At 44.3% G+C, this 18,766-nt stretch overlaps 1 protein-coding gene across 1 annotated transcript in view; it reads left to right on the forward strand.

Moving 5' to 3' along the window:
- The window catches only part of cdh23 (cadherin-related 23), a 120,045-nt gene that overhangs the window by 22,423 nt on the left and 78,856 nt on the right, over positions 1-18,766 (forward strand). The window contains exons 4-12 of the mRNA XM_048269256.1: positions 1,198-1,303; positions 3,534-3,661; positions 5,865-5,937; positions 9,263-9,379; positions 9,914-10,026; positions 11,147-11,254; positions 14,530-14,719; positions 16,154-16,299; positions 17,967-18,186. Of these exons, the coding sequence (XP_048125213.1) occupies positions 1,198-1,303; positions 3,534-3,661; positions 5,865-5,937; positions 9,263-9,379; positions 9,914-10,026; positions 11,147-11,254; positions 14,530-14,719; positions 16,154-16,299; positions 17,967-18,186 (1,201 nt within the window). The remainder of the gene's footprint in view (positions 1-1,197; positions 1,304-3,533; positions 3,662-5,864; positions 5,938-9,262; positions 9,380-9,913; positions 10,027-11,146; positions 11,255-14,529; positions 14,720-16,153; positions 16,300-17,966; positions 18,187-18,766) is intronic.

The raw sequence follows: 18,766 nt of genomic DNA on the forward strand, positions 1-18,766 counted from the left end.
TATTAAGTATTAATAATGTGTATAATTCATTGTGTGGTTATGTGCAGCATATTGCCTTTTCCGTCTGTTCACATTTAGATTCCATTCATTTGTGAGTGCAATTGCGTGCGTGTGTGTGTGTGTGTGTGTGACTGATGAGTGGATACCAATATTAAGTATTAAGCTGTAAGTGTGTGGGTGGGAGGGGTAATGGTGAATAATTGTAATTAATTGCCCAACATGTTTCTCTGATCCAGAGATTCAGAGAGAGAGGCAATTACCCTTATGTGAGCACATTGGATTGGGCTGTGTGTGTGTGCGAGCGTGTGTCTGTGTGTGAGCGTGTGTCTGTGTGTGCACGCGTGTGTGTGTGTGTGTGTGTGTGTGTGTTGCGCGCGCGTGTGTGTGTGTGTGTATGTGTGTGCGTGTGTGTGTGTGACTGCTTGACTGCATGTCTCTGATTAGATGGAACACAGAAGTTTTACCCTATATGATGGCCGTGAGAAATGGCTCGCTGCGGAACTGTGCTGTCAGCAATTCACCAGCACAGCGCACCGAGGCCAAGAGAAAAAGCACAGAACAAAAGAGGGAAGGAGGTAGAGGGAGAGAAGGAGAGGTGGAGAAGTAAACAGAGGGAGACATGCAATGGACATCTTATTTGCTGCATTTTTTTCTGTTAACAGTGCTTGTTTTTGCTTCTCAGCCCCCTAGACACAGGCAGACAAGCATGTACTTCTGCTCCTCCTCTTGCTCTCTCCATATTTCTCTCCCACTTTCTCTCTCTCTCTCTCTCTCTCTCTCTCTCTCTCCTGCTCTTCACCCCCTCTAACTGGGTGGACACGGCAATGCTTGTTAGGCAGTCATGCTCATCATCCAGTAGCATAGGTCCACACACTACACACACACACACACTCTCTCTCTCTCTCTCTCTCTCTCTCCCTCAGCCACACTCCCATGCTGTCTAATCTTGCCCCATATGTACATACTGAACCCTTTGCAGGTGTGTATGCTATTATAACTAGGGTAGGTCTGTGACTTGTTCTGTGCTATACCTTCTTTATTCCCTTCCCTTTCTTCCCTACTTTCTTTCTTTCCCTTCGTCTCCTCCATTTTCTATATGTCTCTATCCTTGTCTTGTTTTTCATTTTTTTCATTGCATTTTTTTACCACTTGCCCTCTCTCCTTCTTCCTGTCTCATTCTCTCTCTTACATTCTCAGGCAACAGACGAGGACTCTCCCCCGAACAATCTGCTGACGTACACCATCACCTATGCGTCGAGCTTCAGGAGCTACTTCAGCATCAGCATTGTGGAGGGCTATGCAGGTCAGCAGACCCGCAGCCAAAAAAGCACAAAACTCTCTCTTTCCAGCCACAAACTCATAGCTGGTGCTCCTGCTCTCATCCTCTCTGGCTGACTGTCTCTCTGCCCCCAAACACACACACACACACATACACAGACACACTCATGCACACATTTATGCAACAGCGATGCATAGGTCCGCTCACAAGCGACTCAAACTCACCTATTGCTTCAAGACAGCCTACAGTAACTGCAACTCGAAATGGTAAACGCAGTAAACTCCTTTTGACTACATTTTGACCCGATCCACAGATTTTGCCATTTCTTTAATGTGTGCATTCTTTGGGCTTGGTAATACTTCTACTTTTGAATGAAATTAAAATGCCTTGATGATTCACATTCACTATACCTGGACCATTCATGACACCTTGGTCATCAAAGGCAGCATTTAACACATCTAGCATTACTCAAATGTAGCATTCTTGTAGATTTGAGGACATTGAGGCTGTAAGGCAGTTTTACCAACAAGTATTAGTACTATTACTAAGAGTGCTATTAAGTAGGAAGATTATACAATATATAAGTCAGCAAAACTGCATGTGACAATGTCAATGTTAATGTTAATGCCAGCAAAAGGCCTATTTTATCAGGCATCTTATATTTAATAAGATATTTAATTAAGTCCTGTGTGAACACTGTTAAGCTGCTTCCCCAATACAGCCATCTTCAGTCATCTTTGCCTGTTTTAGTGTGAACATTGTGTTGTGTCTTTCTAATCTTCTGTACTTAGCCTTTCTGGCTCCATCTCCAGGCCCTCTCACCTGCTGCCATCATTTCCCCATTGGATTCATTTAGCCAATTATGCTTTAGTAAATTCTTATTAGCCTCCTTAAATATTGATATTAGTCTCTAGGCCTTATTTGACTAATCTGCTTAAATCTCATAAGAACTAACCCCGCCTGCAAAGACCAGAATATTGTGTGATTTGTAAGCCATGTGTGTCCATGTGCACCCACAGATCTCGGATCAGCCCCTGCATCACTGACACACTGCCTCTTACATCTCCCCCTCCCACTTTCCACTGCATGAAATATTTACTGAGCTCATCTCTTTCTAAACCTGTGCTGCTGTTGTATTGTTCTGTGTTTTTGACATTTGCACCACTCCCCTGAACAAAGCCTTATCTGTGTGAGCTGAGTGATCTGAGGTTGCGGTCTTGACTCCGTATTCCATCCCCTCACCTGCATAGTTTGACCCATGGCACCTGCTCAGTGGTTAGTGTTCATGTTGAGAGGACAGCGCTGTATCTCTATCCGGGTTTGTTAAATGCATGGTACGGTATGGGGAGATGGTAGTGTAGTGGTTAAAGGATAATTCCGGTATTTAGCACTTTGAGTCCCTTTTCTGGTTTGTTTTGGATGAGCTAGAGTGGTGGACACTGAAATTTTGACGATGGGTCCTGTCTCGACTTTTCTGACTCGTTTTGAATTGTCTTTGACTACTTCAGAGTGGCTGCCTATGGGCATGCACAAACATGTTTTTAAAACATGGACTCAAAGTGCTAAATACCGGATAAATACCGGAATTATCCTTCAAGGAGCCGGGGTTAGCGTGCAGTAGCTTGAAAGTTGTGGGTTCAAGTCCCGGCATCATCCGTTAACCCCAAGTTGCTCCGGGGAGAATGTAATCCCTTGTAATATAATTGACATAAGTCACTTTGGACAACATGAATAAATGTAAATATGGAATATAAAGAAAAGATGGAGCACATTATTTGATGATTTGATTTGATGAACTTGATTTCTGTATTGTATGTCCAGGTATGTAGTTGTATGTAATTACCATTCTGGAGGTAACCATTATTTTTGTATAGTATATGAGTACTGTAGTACATGATTGCAAATGAGAAGAAGGAGTGTATGTTTCTTCAAAAGTTCAGTTTACACTAGAAGCGCCACGAGTGGTCATTTTGACTGTTTATTTATTTATTTTTAAAAGCACTGTAAAAAATAAACAGTCCTGCTGGTTGAATATTGAGTTTAAATTCCAAGGGTCAAAATAAACGCCTTGGCAGTTCTAGTAATTCTGACATTTGTAGCACTTCTAGCGTTAAAGCATCTTCCATCTTTTAGTATAGCTATGCTAATGTAGTTTCTTGTGGTTCCTCGGACATGGATTAAACCTTGTCCTTAACAGAAAGCTCGTTTTCAGTAGAGATTGTCAGATGTGAGGTCATCTGTCTTCTGTCTGTAGTGATCATGGTGAACAGGCCTCTGGACTACGAGATGGTTCTTGAAGGAGTGATCCATCTGACTCTCATGGCCAAAGATGGGGGGAACCCAGCCCTGAACAGCACTGTGCCTATTACCGTGGAGGTTTTTGTAAGTATAGCATCACCCCATTAACTCTCCCGAATGGACTAGACCAGCCTTTCTGTAATAATTCATCAGCATTAGCTGTTTGAAGATGCTTTCGTTATATATCATTATGATTTTGTATGCTCACATATATTTGTATCAGTTATTTATGAACATTATTATTTTTTTACATTACATTTTTTTACAACTGTTACATACATGAACAGTTATTTACATTAACCCAGGGCCAGTGTGTAATTAATGGAGTTAGTGACCATGCTGTAATCTGTGTAGATTGGGGAAAAGACAAGCTCACTCTACTGAAGCCACACATCTACACGTCTGCATAGCACACAGCCACACACGCAGTGCTCAAAACACTCAGATTCAGTGCAGAAACAATGTGTGTGTGTGTGTGTGTGTGTGTGTGTGTGTGTGTGTGTGTGTGTGTGTGTGTGTGTGTGTGTGTGTGCGTGTGTGTGTGTGCGTGCGTGCGTGTGTGTGTGTGTGCGTGTGTGTTTGTGTGTGTTTATGTGTGTGTTAATGTGTGTATGTGTTACTGCTTGCCAGTGCAATTCTCCCATCCACCCTGGAGCCTTTTGGCAGGGACACTTTATCCATGGATATTTCTCTGTGACATTTCTCCCTCCTGTTCCTATGCCTCTGATTAGCTCTGTATTCCTCCAGCTTACTCGCTCTCTCTTTCTTTCTCTCTCTCTCTCTCTCTCAGTGTGTGCATGTGTGTGCATGTGTGTGTGTGCGTGTGTGCGTGTGTGTGTGTGTGTGTGTGTGTGTGTGCATGTGAGCGTGTGTGCACTCGTGTAGTTTGCTGTAAAAATTTGTTATTCTGAGCTTGGGCACGTGTCAAAACCCATTGTTTGTAAATGCCTTTCCTCATGTGTGTTTGAGTGTGAAAGCGATTCAGGGCAAACAGTGTCCCTCCAAGGCAGATTTAACACACACACACACACACACCACACAAATACAAACAGTTTCTAAACCATTTTGTCCAATTATTTTAGACTAGATTTTAGACTCTTTAACCCCGTGCATGAAAACAAGAACAATACTGTTTGTGGTAGATTGTACACAATAAAACTAAACCACTGTGCTGAGGTCAGTCCAAACAGTGTCAGCAGAACAAAACAGCCACACAGCAATGACCCTGCATTCTCAAGTGGAAGACTTTAAAAGGAAAAACATATACAAGCAAGGAGACCAGCAAATAAATAGAGGGGAAAAAATGGCTGATCTGTAACTGACTGAACAACAGTAACATGTCTGTGATCTGCAGACATTTTTGATCAAAGAAATCTGTCTCAAAAAATCTTATTCATTTTTAATTATTCACAGTTTTCCTTTTGAAATTTCAGCATGGTTTGCTCTCTCTGTAGCCTAGATAGTGAGATGCTGAAAACAAATAAGACCAGCCCAACAACTGGCCTAATATGCCACGAGACTGACATCTACGTCGAGGTGGAAGGCCTTAATTAGAGTTCAGGGACCTGCGTTCTGACAACGAAAGCCAAACAGTGTACACAAAAGGGCATAAGGGCATACTGCAAGTCCAGACGGTTTTAAGCTTTGTAAATGATATGCCTTAAATGAGCTGAAACTAGACCTGGGGCTTTTAGTCTGTATTTTCAAAGGCTTGGTTCTATAATGGGATATGTTAATTGCATTTCAGAGTTTTGTTTTGTTCATGTAAATTCTTGTGAGTTATTCCAATATCATGCCCAGTTATGTGCCCAAACACTCTTCCATACCAATCGTTGCTGGGCAGGGATAGTCATAAGTATAAGTATATATACTTTTTTGATCCCGTGAGGGAAATTTGGTCTCTGCATTTAACCCAATCGGTGAATTAGTGAAACACAAACAGCACACAGTGAACACACAGTGAGCACACAGTGAGGTGAAGCAGTGAGCTGCCTGCTTCAACGGGCGGGCGCTGGGAGCAGTGAGGGGTTAGGTGCCTTGCTCAAGGGCACTTCAGCCGCGGCCCACTGGTCGGACTCGAACCGGCAACCCTCCGGTTACAAGTCCAGAGTGCTAACCAGTGGGCCACGGCTGCCTTAACAGTTCATATTTGAATAAGAAGAAAATGTCTGCACACTGTGGCTCCCTAAATAATTTCTTTTATTTTCTTTTAAAATGTTATGTTTTTATAGTAATCCTCTGTCTGTGAAAAGTAAGTATCTGCTTTCTTTTGCTTATCTCTTCTCAGGATGAAAATGACAATCCCCCTGAGTTTAGCCAGCCTGCCTACATCGTCATAATCCCAGAGAATATTGTTGCAGGTGTGTACAAAATGTTCAGAATCAAATCAACAGTTGCCCAAACAGCTTTCCAACAGGTTTCTTATTTCAACACAGCACATAACTTTTGATCCTGTGCGGTCTTTTAACTCTATTGAACTCGTAATACTGGTACCTACATGGTGGTCAGATCAGCGAGCAAATCTAATCTATTGTTTTCTGGTACACATCTGTGGTCAGATGGAATGTGTTTTGTGCTGTAAGTCCAGCACACTGTGAGTTTATCTGTGTTAGTGCCTTAGGAAACAAAGCTTGGCGATGTGGTAGCCTCAGTGACATCATTAACTCCCTTGGCAGTGGGTTCGTTCAGTAGCCAGTCCTCTCCAGCCGTTGCGAAGAGTAATCTTCCTTCCGCAAAACATGTTCCAGTGTATTCAATTACCCCCGAGACACACACACACACACACACACACACACACACACACACACACAGACACACACACACACACACACACTGCCACTGTGACTCTGTTTCACTCCTTCGCTACAGTCCTGCTGCCGCCTCTGTCCACGTCTTGTCCGCATCTTGTTTTGTTTCCTTCAGGTATCCAGACAGGATGTAAATTGAGTCTTCACCACTCAGTCTGCTAAGAGCGAGCGAGAGAACGAGACAGTGGCAGAGGGAGACCATGAAAGAGCACGAGAGTGTTTGGGTTTGTGTGTGTGTGTGTGAGAGAGGAAGTGTGCGAGAAAAAGCACAAGGAAGCAAAAAAAAAACAGAAACCCGGGCGAGAGATGCTTTCGTATGCATTTATTCGGACAAACGCTTTCATCCCAGACAATGGACTCCTCCCTCCCATCGCCCGAGGAAATGAGATTTGGGGTTGGCTGGTGCCCGCGACCTAGCAGCCGCCTGAATCGGCCAAGTGCATGCCACACTCCGCGAGTCCAGGCTGAAGGAGGCGATTGCGATGGGAAGAGGCTCACGCAGCTACGCCTGCCACCCCACCCTGCTCCTCTCTGCAGTTCTGAGGGCATCGATTGGGGGCCTCCGCCAAGCGCCGGCGACGGCATGCCAAACACGCTGCTAATCCTCCGATCCATAAGCCCCTCAAACGCACCCGCTCAATGCTGCGTGTCGTGCAATTGACTGCATCTATTACTCTGTTGGTTTCTCTTCTCTCTGTTTGATTTTCTCTCTCACTGTCTTTCTTTCTCTCTCTCTCTCTCTCTCTCTCTCTCTCTCTCTCCCCCATCTCCCTATCTGTGCGTTGGTCATTACTGGTCCTGCTGTGACTTCCTTATCTCGCCGTCTGCTCCGTGTTGTGGTTACCGTTGCCGTTCGTTGTTGTTTTCTTTTTGTTCTCACCAGGTTCTCGCTGTTGCCATCTCACTCTGTCTGCAAATCACTTTTCTGTCCGTCTTCTAGTCTATCCCTACACACCCACACCCACCCCAACACCCCCACCCCCACCCCTATCCTCCACTGTTTTCAATTTCTGTAAAGCCTTACTGGGATGAAGAATAATTGTTTTTGTCGGAGCTCTTTTAGAATGAACAGCCAAAGAGAAACAGAAGGAGGAGTACAAGTGAGAACTGCCGGCCCACCCAGTTACAACAGAGTCTCTTAACAGAGCTCCTGTGGGAGATCACACACACACACACACACACACACACACACACACACACAGATACACATACACACACACACACATACACATACTATACACACACACACACACACAAATAACTGATTCATTTCGATTAATTAATTTGAGAAAAAATAACTGATTAAAAAAAATAGTGCAGATTAATCGATTCCGTATGACCTTTGACCCCGAGCCGTTCTAGTTAGTAACCATTAGCCTGTAAAATGAAGGAGAGAGAAGAAAATGTGCTGCCTAGATCATTGATTGGAACATTTACTTTTAAAAAACGGCCTGATGGTGTTGATAAAAATAAAGTGTTGATTAAAATAAAGTCCTCTGCAATGTCTGCAGCAAGGAATTTGCATATCAACGGAGTTCGTCAACTCTAAAGTCGCACATCAATGCAAAGAAATAGTGTTTACATTGAGGGGAGCGTTAATTTATTTTCATTGGGTCCACTAGGTTATATCTGTGGCCTGAAATGCCTTGTATGTGAAAAAAGACTTCTTCCCGAAGCACTTTTGAATTTATTTCCTCAGCATATTAGGTCATATCATATATTATTATGGCCATTATTTGAACAGTGTCTTTAGAACTTTAATGTCACTAATGCTGATTATTCAATGATTAATTTGAATTTAAATATTTAAAATACTTTCACAGCAAAAATTATATATGCGATTAATTTAGATTAATTAATCACAGAGCATGTAATTAATTAGATTTTTTTTTTTAATCGATTGACAGCCCTAATATATACTCTTTTGATCCCGTGAGGGAAATTTGGTCTCTGCATTTATCCCAATCCGTGAATTAGTGAAACAGACACAGCACACAGTATACACACAGTGAGGTGAAGCACACACTAATCCCGGCGCAGTGAACTGCCTGCAACAACAGCGGGGCTCGGGGAGCAGTGAGGGGTTAGGTGCCTTGCTCAAGGGCACTTCAGCCGTTCCTACTGGTCGGGGTTCGAACCGGCAACCCTCCGGTTACAGGTCCGAAGTGCTAACCAGTTTTTTATAAAGTATAAAAAACTCTGGGTTGACTGGGTTGAACTCTCACACACACTCACACACACACTCTCACACACACAAACATTCAGTAGACTGAGCAAGAGTCATTGGTTTAATCCTGAGTAGGATGTCCGGCAATTAGGTTAACAAGATATACAGTATAAAGACGGCAGTCTCTGGTGTTCAGGAAGCAGTTCAGTCTAGCGTAGGCCCCTGTCCATGATCCGGCAAATGGCAGGAAGATCTCAGATCCTGCTGATAGTAGAAGGCAGGGGTGATGAGCAAATCTCCGGATAGCAAGACAGGGACCAGCTGGTGGCGGTGGGTTGGTGGGGAAGCATCAAAGTCGGCATGCTGAAATTCAGCAGAGAGATGAATGAGATACAGTGGTTTATTTGGCTATGAAATGGTTTAGGAGGTTCATTCTGTCCTCACTTTCTTCTGTCTCTCTCTCTCCTCACTTTCTGTCTCTCTCTCACGCTCACTGTCTGTCTCTCTCTCTCCTCACTTTCTTCTGTCTCTCTCTCTCCTCACTTTCTGTCTCTCTCTCACGCTCACTGTCTGTCTCTCTCTCTCCTCACTTTCTTCTGTCTCTCTCTCACACTCACTGTCTGTCTCTCTCTGTCCTCACTTTCTTCTGTCTCTCTCTCACACTCACTTCCTGTCTTTTTTTCTGGCCCTCATGCTGTCCGTCTGTCTCAGGGGCTACGGTGTTGTACGTGAACGCCACAGACAAGGACGCGTCGCGGGAGTTTGGACAGGCCTCGCTCATCTACGCACTTCAGGGCTCGTCTCAGTTCCGCCTGAACACGCGCTCAGGTCAGTCATGGCTCTGTGCCTGTAGAGCACACGTCACATGTGACGCCCGCTACTGGTCCTGTCCAGCAGACACTATGAAGAGTTCAGATGCAGAATCCTAGTCTAAATCCATTTGACCACTTTTATTTTAAATGATTTTTTTATCAGGCTCCTATAGGTTTTTGCCTACAAATCAATATTTCAGACCATAATGAGAGTTTTTAAGCAAAATGATTTGATTAATGTATGCTATGTGTGGAGAGCATTCACTCAACATCGTTATCTCATTTTTGATGGAGGTGGCGTTTAGAGGCGTTTGTATCTGAACTCTTCACTTGCATGTGTGGACATAGGTTTCATTGGAATGAGGTGCATAGTAGCTGTTTGTGTTGCTGTGTGTGTGTGTGTGTGTGTGTGTGTGTGTGTGTGTGTGTGTGTGTGTGCTTACAGTCATGGTTGTGCATCTATATGTGCATGTTGATACATGGTTGGTGTGTGGTTGTCAGTGTGTGTGTGTTTAAATACAAATACTGTACTTGTGTGTATGTGTTACAGGTGAGATCACCACCACAGCTCTCCTGGACCGTGAGGTGAAGTCCGAGTACATCCTGATCGTGCGTGCAGTGGACGGAGGGGTGGGACCCCTGCAGAAGACGGGCATTGCCACGGTAACGCATCCCCTCCTCATCCATATCCCGAGCTGGACACAGAGAAGAGGCTCATTAAGAATCGGCGCTATCTTTAGCCCACTGATGAATTACGCACGGCTTAGTGATTAAATTATCACTAGACGCCGGCACTACAGGGGTGGCCAAATTAAAAGGATCACACACTCTTGTGTCTTACAAGCAGGGCGGGTGAAACAGCGCCGGCTTCAAAGTTTATTAAAAAGCCATGAAACTGTCAATGCTAGTTTAGCTCTGTCAGCCGTATCGCCGCAAAGGTAAACCAAATGAATCCATCTTGGTATGCAAGACTCAGAGTCCTTTAGGATGCTCAGTGGTGGGTTAAAGCCAGGAGATTCTAAGTGTCTGATTAGGATTTCATATGTTGCTCAGTCTGGCGGTTTCACTCCATTTGCCATATCTTATCTACCAGGCCGTTTGAACGCCCCCCTACCCCACCCCTCGACAGGGATGGCTGGGTGACGTTTGGGTAAAAGACGTGGGGATGGAAGAGGGGGGGGACAGGAGACAGTCATTTTCTGTCAGACGAGTATCATCATCTCCAAGCGATGAGAGGGCCTCTACTTTGTGATTTTCTCTCCTCTAGTCGAGATGGAAGTGTCAGTCAAAGTGGCTTGTGTCTCTTTTATGGGGGTTTGTTGTCATTCTTCCTTCTACCCCTGCGGTTAGAGTGATTTTTTGGGGTCTATTTGCGCTCTCCTTCTCTCTCTATTTATCTTTCGTCTGTTATAGCACCCAGTAGCGTAGTGCATTGTCTTGATATGCAGTGACTATACTGTCTGTTTTGTTGTCATTATACTCTTAAATGCTTCCTTTCAAGTTTGTCTATGCGGATACATAACACTTGTCTCTATACTCATGTTTGTTTTTCTCGTCTAAGCTGCACAAAGTGTCCTTGAGGCTGGGAAAGAGCTCCTCAAGTAAATATGTATATCTGAATGGAGATGTTGTTGGTGATGAAAGGAGAGGGTGGCCTGCTGCTTCGAAGACACATGTGAATGTGGTGCAGTTTCCATGATCTGGCGTCTGGTCATTTACTGATAGTTTAACAAAGTTTTGAATATCAATGATTATAACCCACCCAACCCCAACCCACCCCCAGGTGAATGTCACCATCCTGGACATCAACGATAACGCCCCCATGTGGCGAGATGAGCCATACCTTGCCAACGTGGTGGAGATGAGCCCCATCAACACCGATGTCATCACGGTGAGCAGCGCCCCATACAGACTGCTCTATGCTCTGCCTCACTCCACACACACAAACACACACACACACTCTCGCCAACACACACACACACACGCACACACACACAAACACACACACACACACAAACATACACACACACACACACACGCACACAAACACACACACACACACACTCCTCAGAGGCTCCTCTTCCAAGTGTTTTTGTTTTCTGTTGAGGCAATCAGTTGGGGAGTGTGGCTGCTGATACACACACCCTGAGAAAAGAGCTCTTCAAAGTGTGTGTGCTCTGCTTGAAGCAGCGTAACATGTGTTGCATCATGGTAACTCTGAGTTTCAAAGGAAATGTTTTCACACCTTTTTTTGGTAGACTTGACTGCTTCTGTGTCCATCTGTTTTTTTTGGGGGGTTTTTTTTGAAGAATCATTTAGATCTTTTATACCAATTCCAAAAGAAAATGTGGTAACACTTCACTTGACAGGTGAGTTCATAACACATTCATAGCAGCTGTCATAAACTGCACATAAAGAATTCATGACTGTTTCATGAAATATGACTCAACATTCATACCAAACCTTTCATGAATGTGGAAGAAAGAACGACGACAACGTGTAAAAATAAAAGTCCATCAATCACAAAACTAGCCTACATTCAGCTGACCCGTATTGTGGAACCTGGATACTTAATCTCTCGAGCCTTTGTAAATATTTCATGAATATCTTACGGAGTCTACATCGAATGTCACTTTACTATACAAGTATTCATAATCACTGAGTTTAACACTGGGAGATAAACTAGCCTACATTCAGCTGACCCGTATTTGTGTAACCTGGAATGGTTGGACATTCCCAGTAGCAAAAGTTGAGAAATCATCTGCAAAGGTTACATCATAAAACATACATTTTTATAAAACAAAAAATATTTGCTTGACCATGTTCTGTGATTTTGGCACTGGAGTAGCCCATTGATTCAGATGTGACGTGATCAGGTTAAGGTTTGGAGCAATTGTTGGACTTTTATTTTAACAAGTTGTCGTCATTCTGTCTTCCACATTTACAAAAGGTTTGGTATGAATGTTGAGTCATCATGTCTCATGAAACAGTCATGAATGCTTTATGTGTAGTTTATGACCGCTGCTATGAATGTGTCATGAACTCACCTGTCAAGTAAAGTGTTACCGAAAATGCCCAACATCATATGTTCGCTGGGGGTTTTGGAAACTGCACCCTTGAAAAAAGTTGGGAGGATTTAATTGTACATGATATCAGGCCTACAGCCCAATTCTGGTCCAATTGCATTAGCCATTCTAACTTCAGAACAGGACGTAACTAATACACAGGGGCGGGGGCATAGGGTGCATCATCAGACAGGGAGCAGGTAAGCAGACAGAGCCTGGGTCGTAAACAGCGAGGGGGGTTGTGTAATCTAGCTCCCCACCCTTTGTCCTGCTAGTGTCTTTGGCGGTATGCTGTTGCTAATTAAGCCCCTGAATGTCCATTCATTAGCGCGGTGCCAGCTAGCGTAATTAAGGAGATCTGATTGCTAATTAAAATGTAGCCTGCAGTCAAACGCATTTGTAATTACCCCCATGGTCGCCTGATGGAGTAAGGAGAATGCAGTCTCTCAGAATGTAAATGAAAGAGCAATGGAGACAGAGAGAAGGAGAGTAGAAGAGAGGAGGAAAGGAGAGAGGTGATGAGGACAAGAGGAGAAGGGTTGAGAAAAGAAGAGTTCAGAAAAGCAGAAAGGTGACAAGAGAGAAGGACATGTCCATCTTATTCTACCCCTTCACAGTCTGACTATGCTGTAGGAGGTAGCCTATTTGAACCACAAAATATCCTCTCTAGAGAGACTCTTTCCAAACTGTCGAACTTTAACCTGCTCAGTTCAGGGATCATAAGCTGGAGGAATAATTTCTTATACTTACACCAACACATGTCTTCAATATTGGAAACATAATTTACCGGGAATTCATGAAGCAACCTCTACCTGTTAAACCACAAAAGTCAGCCACCACGCCTCAGGCAAAGCTACCGAAATTGGGGGAAGGAGAGAGAAACAGAGAGAGAGAGAGAAAAGCCCAACTCTGAACTCCAAGTGCAGCTAATATCTAATTCAGTATGGTTCGCTTTCTTCCCCCGTCTGTTACAGATCATTACTTCACCTGTGCATCACTCGCTCACACTCAGGGCCGGGAGTTCAACAAGCACGGCAAATCTAGACATGCACCCCCCAAAGATTTTTGCTACTGGATTAAATTCAATTTGATAAATTTATCAGGTCATAGCTGTCTTTAAAGCTTGTTTTGACCTGTTATCATCTCTCAGTCTCCTCTCTCTCTCTCTCTCTCTCTCTCTCTCTCTCTCTCTCTCTCTCTCTCTCTCTCTCTCTCTCTCTCTCTCTCTCTCTCTCTGACTCATATCTTGTTTACATAGGCCTACTGTATGAGCAGTATTCTAATTGACGGTCCACAGCGATGCCCGTTCTCCCGCTTCATAATTCAACCTCCTTCGCAACCTTTGTCCCTCTAATGGCCAGTTAAGAGTTTTGAGTATTTCTTCGGCGGCGGCGTGAATAATTGATGGGCTCCTTTTAAAAAACTCGCTGCGTGTTGCCGGGTCTCCGCGCGAATAAGTCAGCGCATAAATCACACGGCCAGGCATCCTGTGGAGACACCGTGGCATGATTGAATTTTTCTCCCTCCCGAAGACGCTGGCTCGGACCGGAATCTCAATGCAGTTGAGCCTGACCCAGAAGGCCGTCGTGGAACATAACACGATTATTAGATTACCACACCTTCGCCGTGTACTTGATTTTTTATTTTTTGGTGTGCACACTTATGCTAGTCTGTGATAACATTTGTGATTTGTCTCCTGTTTCCCGCTGTTTATTATTCCAACCTTCCTTTTAAACCCACCCCTCTCTCTGCAATTACCACCTGTTACTTCCTTATCCTTTACTCATAACACTTCTGGTTGTTTTCACTGGTCTATTTCTCGTTCCTTTGTCCTCTTATATTCGTCCTCTAACCTTGTGTCTTGTCCTACTTTTTTCTTTCCTCTTTTTCCTTTCTTCCTTGTCTCCTTCCTTCCCTCTACTTCTTAACACGTCTACTTTCCATTTCTCCTCTCCTCTCTTCTCCTTCATCTCCTCTTCCTCTTTTCCCTTTGTCTTCCCCCTCTTCTGACCCATCACTCATTCACTCTTTTCATTCCCTCTTTTCTCATTCCTCCTCTATCCTTTCCTCTCCTCTCTCTCTCCCTCTCTTCTGTGCTCAGGTGTTGGCAGTGGACCCAGACTACGGGGACAACGGCACAGTGGTGTACTCCATCAGCCCCCCCAACCCCTTCTACACCATCAACAGCACCACGGGCAAGATCCGGACCAGCGGCGCCGTGCTGGACCGCGAGAGCTCCAACCCCCACAACGCACAGCTCATGAGGACCATCGTCATCTCAGCCACCGACCGTGAGTGTCGCGCATGCGCTTACACATGCACGCATGCACACACACACACACACACACACACACACCCTCACACACACTCATACACACAGATACACACACACTCACACCATACACAGCTCATGAGGACCATCTTCATCTCAGCCACCGACCATGACTCTCGCACACACACACACACACCAATGACCATGAGGCTAGCACTCACCTTACACACGCACACAAACCCTGACAAACATGCACTTCATACAAACAGCTCAGGAGGAGCATCACCATCTCGACCACAAACCATTCCACATAACTCTTACACACACACACACACACACACATAGAGGGACATACCAGCCGCCTTTGGCCAGCTGACTACCACTATCAGTCACGATGAGCAGTTTTCTTTGTAAGGTGGCCTCACCAACCATTCCCTGCATGCAGAGAAGAAAATAGTGGTGGAGAACATTGTGTCTCTGTAAAGGGGAACAACACATTGCATTTATATAGCCCTTGCCAACGCACCCAAAGCGCTTCACAGTGAAAGGGGGGGTCACTAACCACCACCAATGTGTAGCACCCACCTGGGTGATGCATGGCAGCCATTATGTGCCAGAACGCTCACCACACACCAGCTTGAGGTGGAGAGTGAGGGAAATAAACCTTGAACGGTATAGAAAAGAAAAACTTCCTCAGATTGTCCAGTGACCTCTGCTAACCCCCTGTCCCCTGTACCCTTATCCATGTGCTCGTTGATAAATGTAGCTGGTTGTTGTCTTAATCAGACACACACACACACACACACACACACACACACACACACACACACACACACACACACACACACACACACACACACACACACACACACACACACACACACACAGCTCCTGCAGTGTTGCCTGTGATATAGTAGGCGTGTATTGGTGATAGTGTTTCAGCACTCTCGGTGTCTCAGCATGGCAGTGCAGATAATCTGGGCTCCTCTCTCTGCTGATCAGTGGACAGCTCCGGGCCAAATCTCATCAAACACCCAGTTTTTCACTGGCGCTGCAGTTTTGCTGATGGCTTTGTATGTTTAGGGTGGGTGAGTGTGTGTGTACAGTATGTGTGTGTGTGTGTGTGAGAGAGAGAGAGAGAGAGTTGGATGTGTGTGTAGGGGGATTGGTGCTTATCAGAAGTTTTCAAATCCCTTAATGTCATAATATCCACTGTTTATTTCTGCTGCTTTTACTTTCATACCTAACAATATTTGTTCCTGGAACAGATCAATGTCAGTGTTGCAACATTTAGAGGTTGTGACTTACCCTCTCAGTGCTATAGTAGAAATATTGAACTGTTTCTAAACTGAACAGAGATTCTGCTGGTTCTAAACTTGCCCTTGGGTGTTTTGAGAGTTTGCACAGACTCACGGTATCTACTGTATACTCGTCTCTCTGACGCCATCTACAGGTGGCACTCCACCTCTGCAGTCCTCTGTCAGCACCACTGTGTTTGTCAACCTCCTGGACCTGAATGATAATGATCCCGCCTTCCTCAACCTCCCATTTGTTGCTGAGGTGCCAGAGGGCCTCCCGATTGGTACATCTGTGTTCAGGGTGAGTGTCTACAGTAATTACAGTGATTGCATGTGAATCACACAGAGTGTGTGGTATATACTTAACTGAACATAAGGGTAATAAAGCCTGAGAAAGTATAGGGATTACGGAATAATTTTTATTATGAAGTTTCTATTAAAATGAACAGAAAGGAATCACACTGTTTCCACTCTGTGCCTTATTAGAGATTCTTGCTGTAATATTTCATGAATAGGCCTTACAGAGCAGGGTCAGAATGCTTAGGCATTAGTATTTCACTGAGTTATACAAAACTGTTGTAAAGATTCTCTTTAGTCAAAAGAGAACCAAGAAAGTGATGTATCATCTGATAGATAGATAGATAGATAGATAGATAGATAGATAGATAGATAATTTATTGATCAAGGGGAAATTCAAGGCTCTCAGTAGCATACAGACATCACACACAACATGCACTTACAGCAGAAATGGTAAACATAAGTATAAGTATAAACATATAACTAAACTCCCCTGTACAATAAAGACAGTAGAAAATAAGAAAGATAAGAAAACTAACACAACTAAATACTAAATACACTATATAAATTAAATTAAGAAAGTCCAATGTGCTTGAGGGTGATCAAGCATAAGACGCTTGTAGTGACAGGGCCGGGACTGGTAAGGTGCTAAAGGGAGTGAGTGTCATGGTGAAGGTGCAAACAGTAGTCCAACCATAGTCCTTAGTTATGTGTGCATGGCAAGGTGCTCAAGAGAGTGAGTGTCATGGTGAAGGTGCAAAAAGTAGTCCAACAGTGCAACAGTGCAAGAGTAAGGTCTAGAGACCAGCATAAATAATATGGATGCTTTGAATGGAAGCTTCTCAAATTAAATTGCTACCAGATTAGAAGTTCTTGTTGAGTTCAATGAAAGTGATCGCAGAGTTTATCTGCAGGCATGGTGGGTGGGGGTAGTTCAGTTGTGTTATAATCACACACTGCTGGTCCTGCAGAGTTCCTCTTTTAAAGCAACACCAAAGAGTTTTTTGTACCTTAAAATAATGTTTCCAAAATCAGTTCAGTGGTTCATCAACTCGTAACAGGGTGAACGGCACTTCTGCATTCGCTTCACAGCCCTATAACCGCACTATGTAAGTTTGCCAGATCGGGTAGCGGATCTGTAGTTCCATGAAATGAGACATAAGAAACTACAAATTTGACATGCTTCTGATCACGCAGTACATCATACTTTCATGAAATCATGCAACATACTCTACCTTGTCTGCGGACGTCGTTATTCGCAAAGCTGGTGCTGGATAAACAAATAGCGTGCATGTGACAGAGGAAAAGTGCTTTGGTGTTGCTTTAAACATGTGCCCTAATTTAAATGGTGGGCAAAGTGCAAAATCTAAAGGCTAACTAAAGCTAATTTAGTTCAAAAACGAAGCGAAATACTATGTACCGCTAACACAATGAGCAGGATCCTAAGTACAAACATCGGTGGACCAGTTCAATGCTCCCACATTACCCCACAGTAGCTTCAGTTCATGCGCAAGAGTATATATACTTATACTTATACTTATACTGCAACACAATTTGCTCACTGAGCACAACACAATTTGCTCCCACTTTGCACACTTTGTCCTCCGTCTTTGAGATTAGGTCCTATTGAGTGTCCCATTCTCCTCACACTATCCCCCTCCCGCTGCGCAGGTCCAGGTGGAGGACCCGGACGAGAAGGACAACGGCGCGGTGACCCTGGTGCTAGAGATGGGCATGCCGCGCCTCGACTTCACCCTCAACACCAGCAGCGGCGTGCTGACATCCACCGTGGCGCTGGACCGCGAGCGCATCGGCCAATACTACCTGCGTATCCTAGCCTACGACGCCGGGAAGTACCCGCGCACCTCCACCAGCACGCTCACCATCACAGGCGAGACGCCGCCGTCACACACCTCCACCTATGCTTATGAGTCAGACTGTTGCAGATGCACACCTACGACTTAACTAATCACCACTTCATAGACGTGTACACACACACACACACACACACACACACATATAAGCACACACACACATAAGCACACACACACACACACACACATATTTTTGCTAAGAATTGCAAGATGAACAGCATATGAAAGAGATGAACAGAGATGAAAGCATACAAATGCACCGACACCTTCACCAGCACCTCTTCAACACCTTTATCTACACTGGCATGTTTTTTTTCACACCTGTAGGATCGATAGTATCATGTACTCCTTTTAGAACTGAGTTTAAGCCATTGACAGAGACTTTTTAAATGAGGAAACACAGAACTCAAAGAAGCTCCCACAGAAATGAATGGGGTTAGTTCGTAACGCAATCATGGCAGTCGTCTACACATATTCCTCCCCTTACGCCACCAAAAGTTGACACTTGAATACATCGTGTTGTGAGGTTGGTGTTGTGAAGCTTTGCGTACGCGCAGTTCTGCCCGAAATAGATGCCAGAAAAGTGCCCAAAATTCA

Source organism: Alosa alosa, chromosome 18, assembly GCF_017589495.1.
Source record: "Alosa alosa isolate M-15738 ecotype Scorff River chromosome 18, AALO_Geno_1.1, whole genome shotgun sequence".
Classification (NCBI taxonomy): domain Eukaryota; kingdom Metazoa; phylum Chordata; class Actinopteri; order Clupeiformes; family Clupeidae; genus Alosa; species Alosa alosa.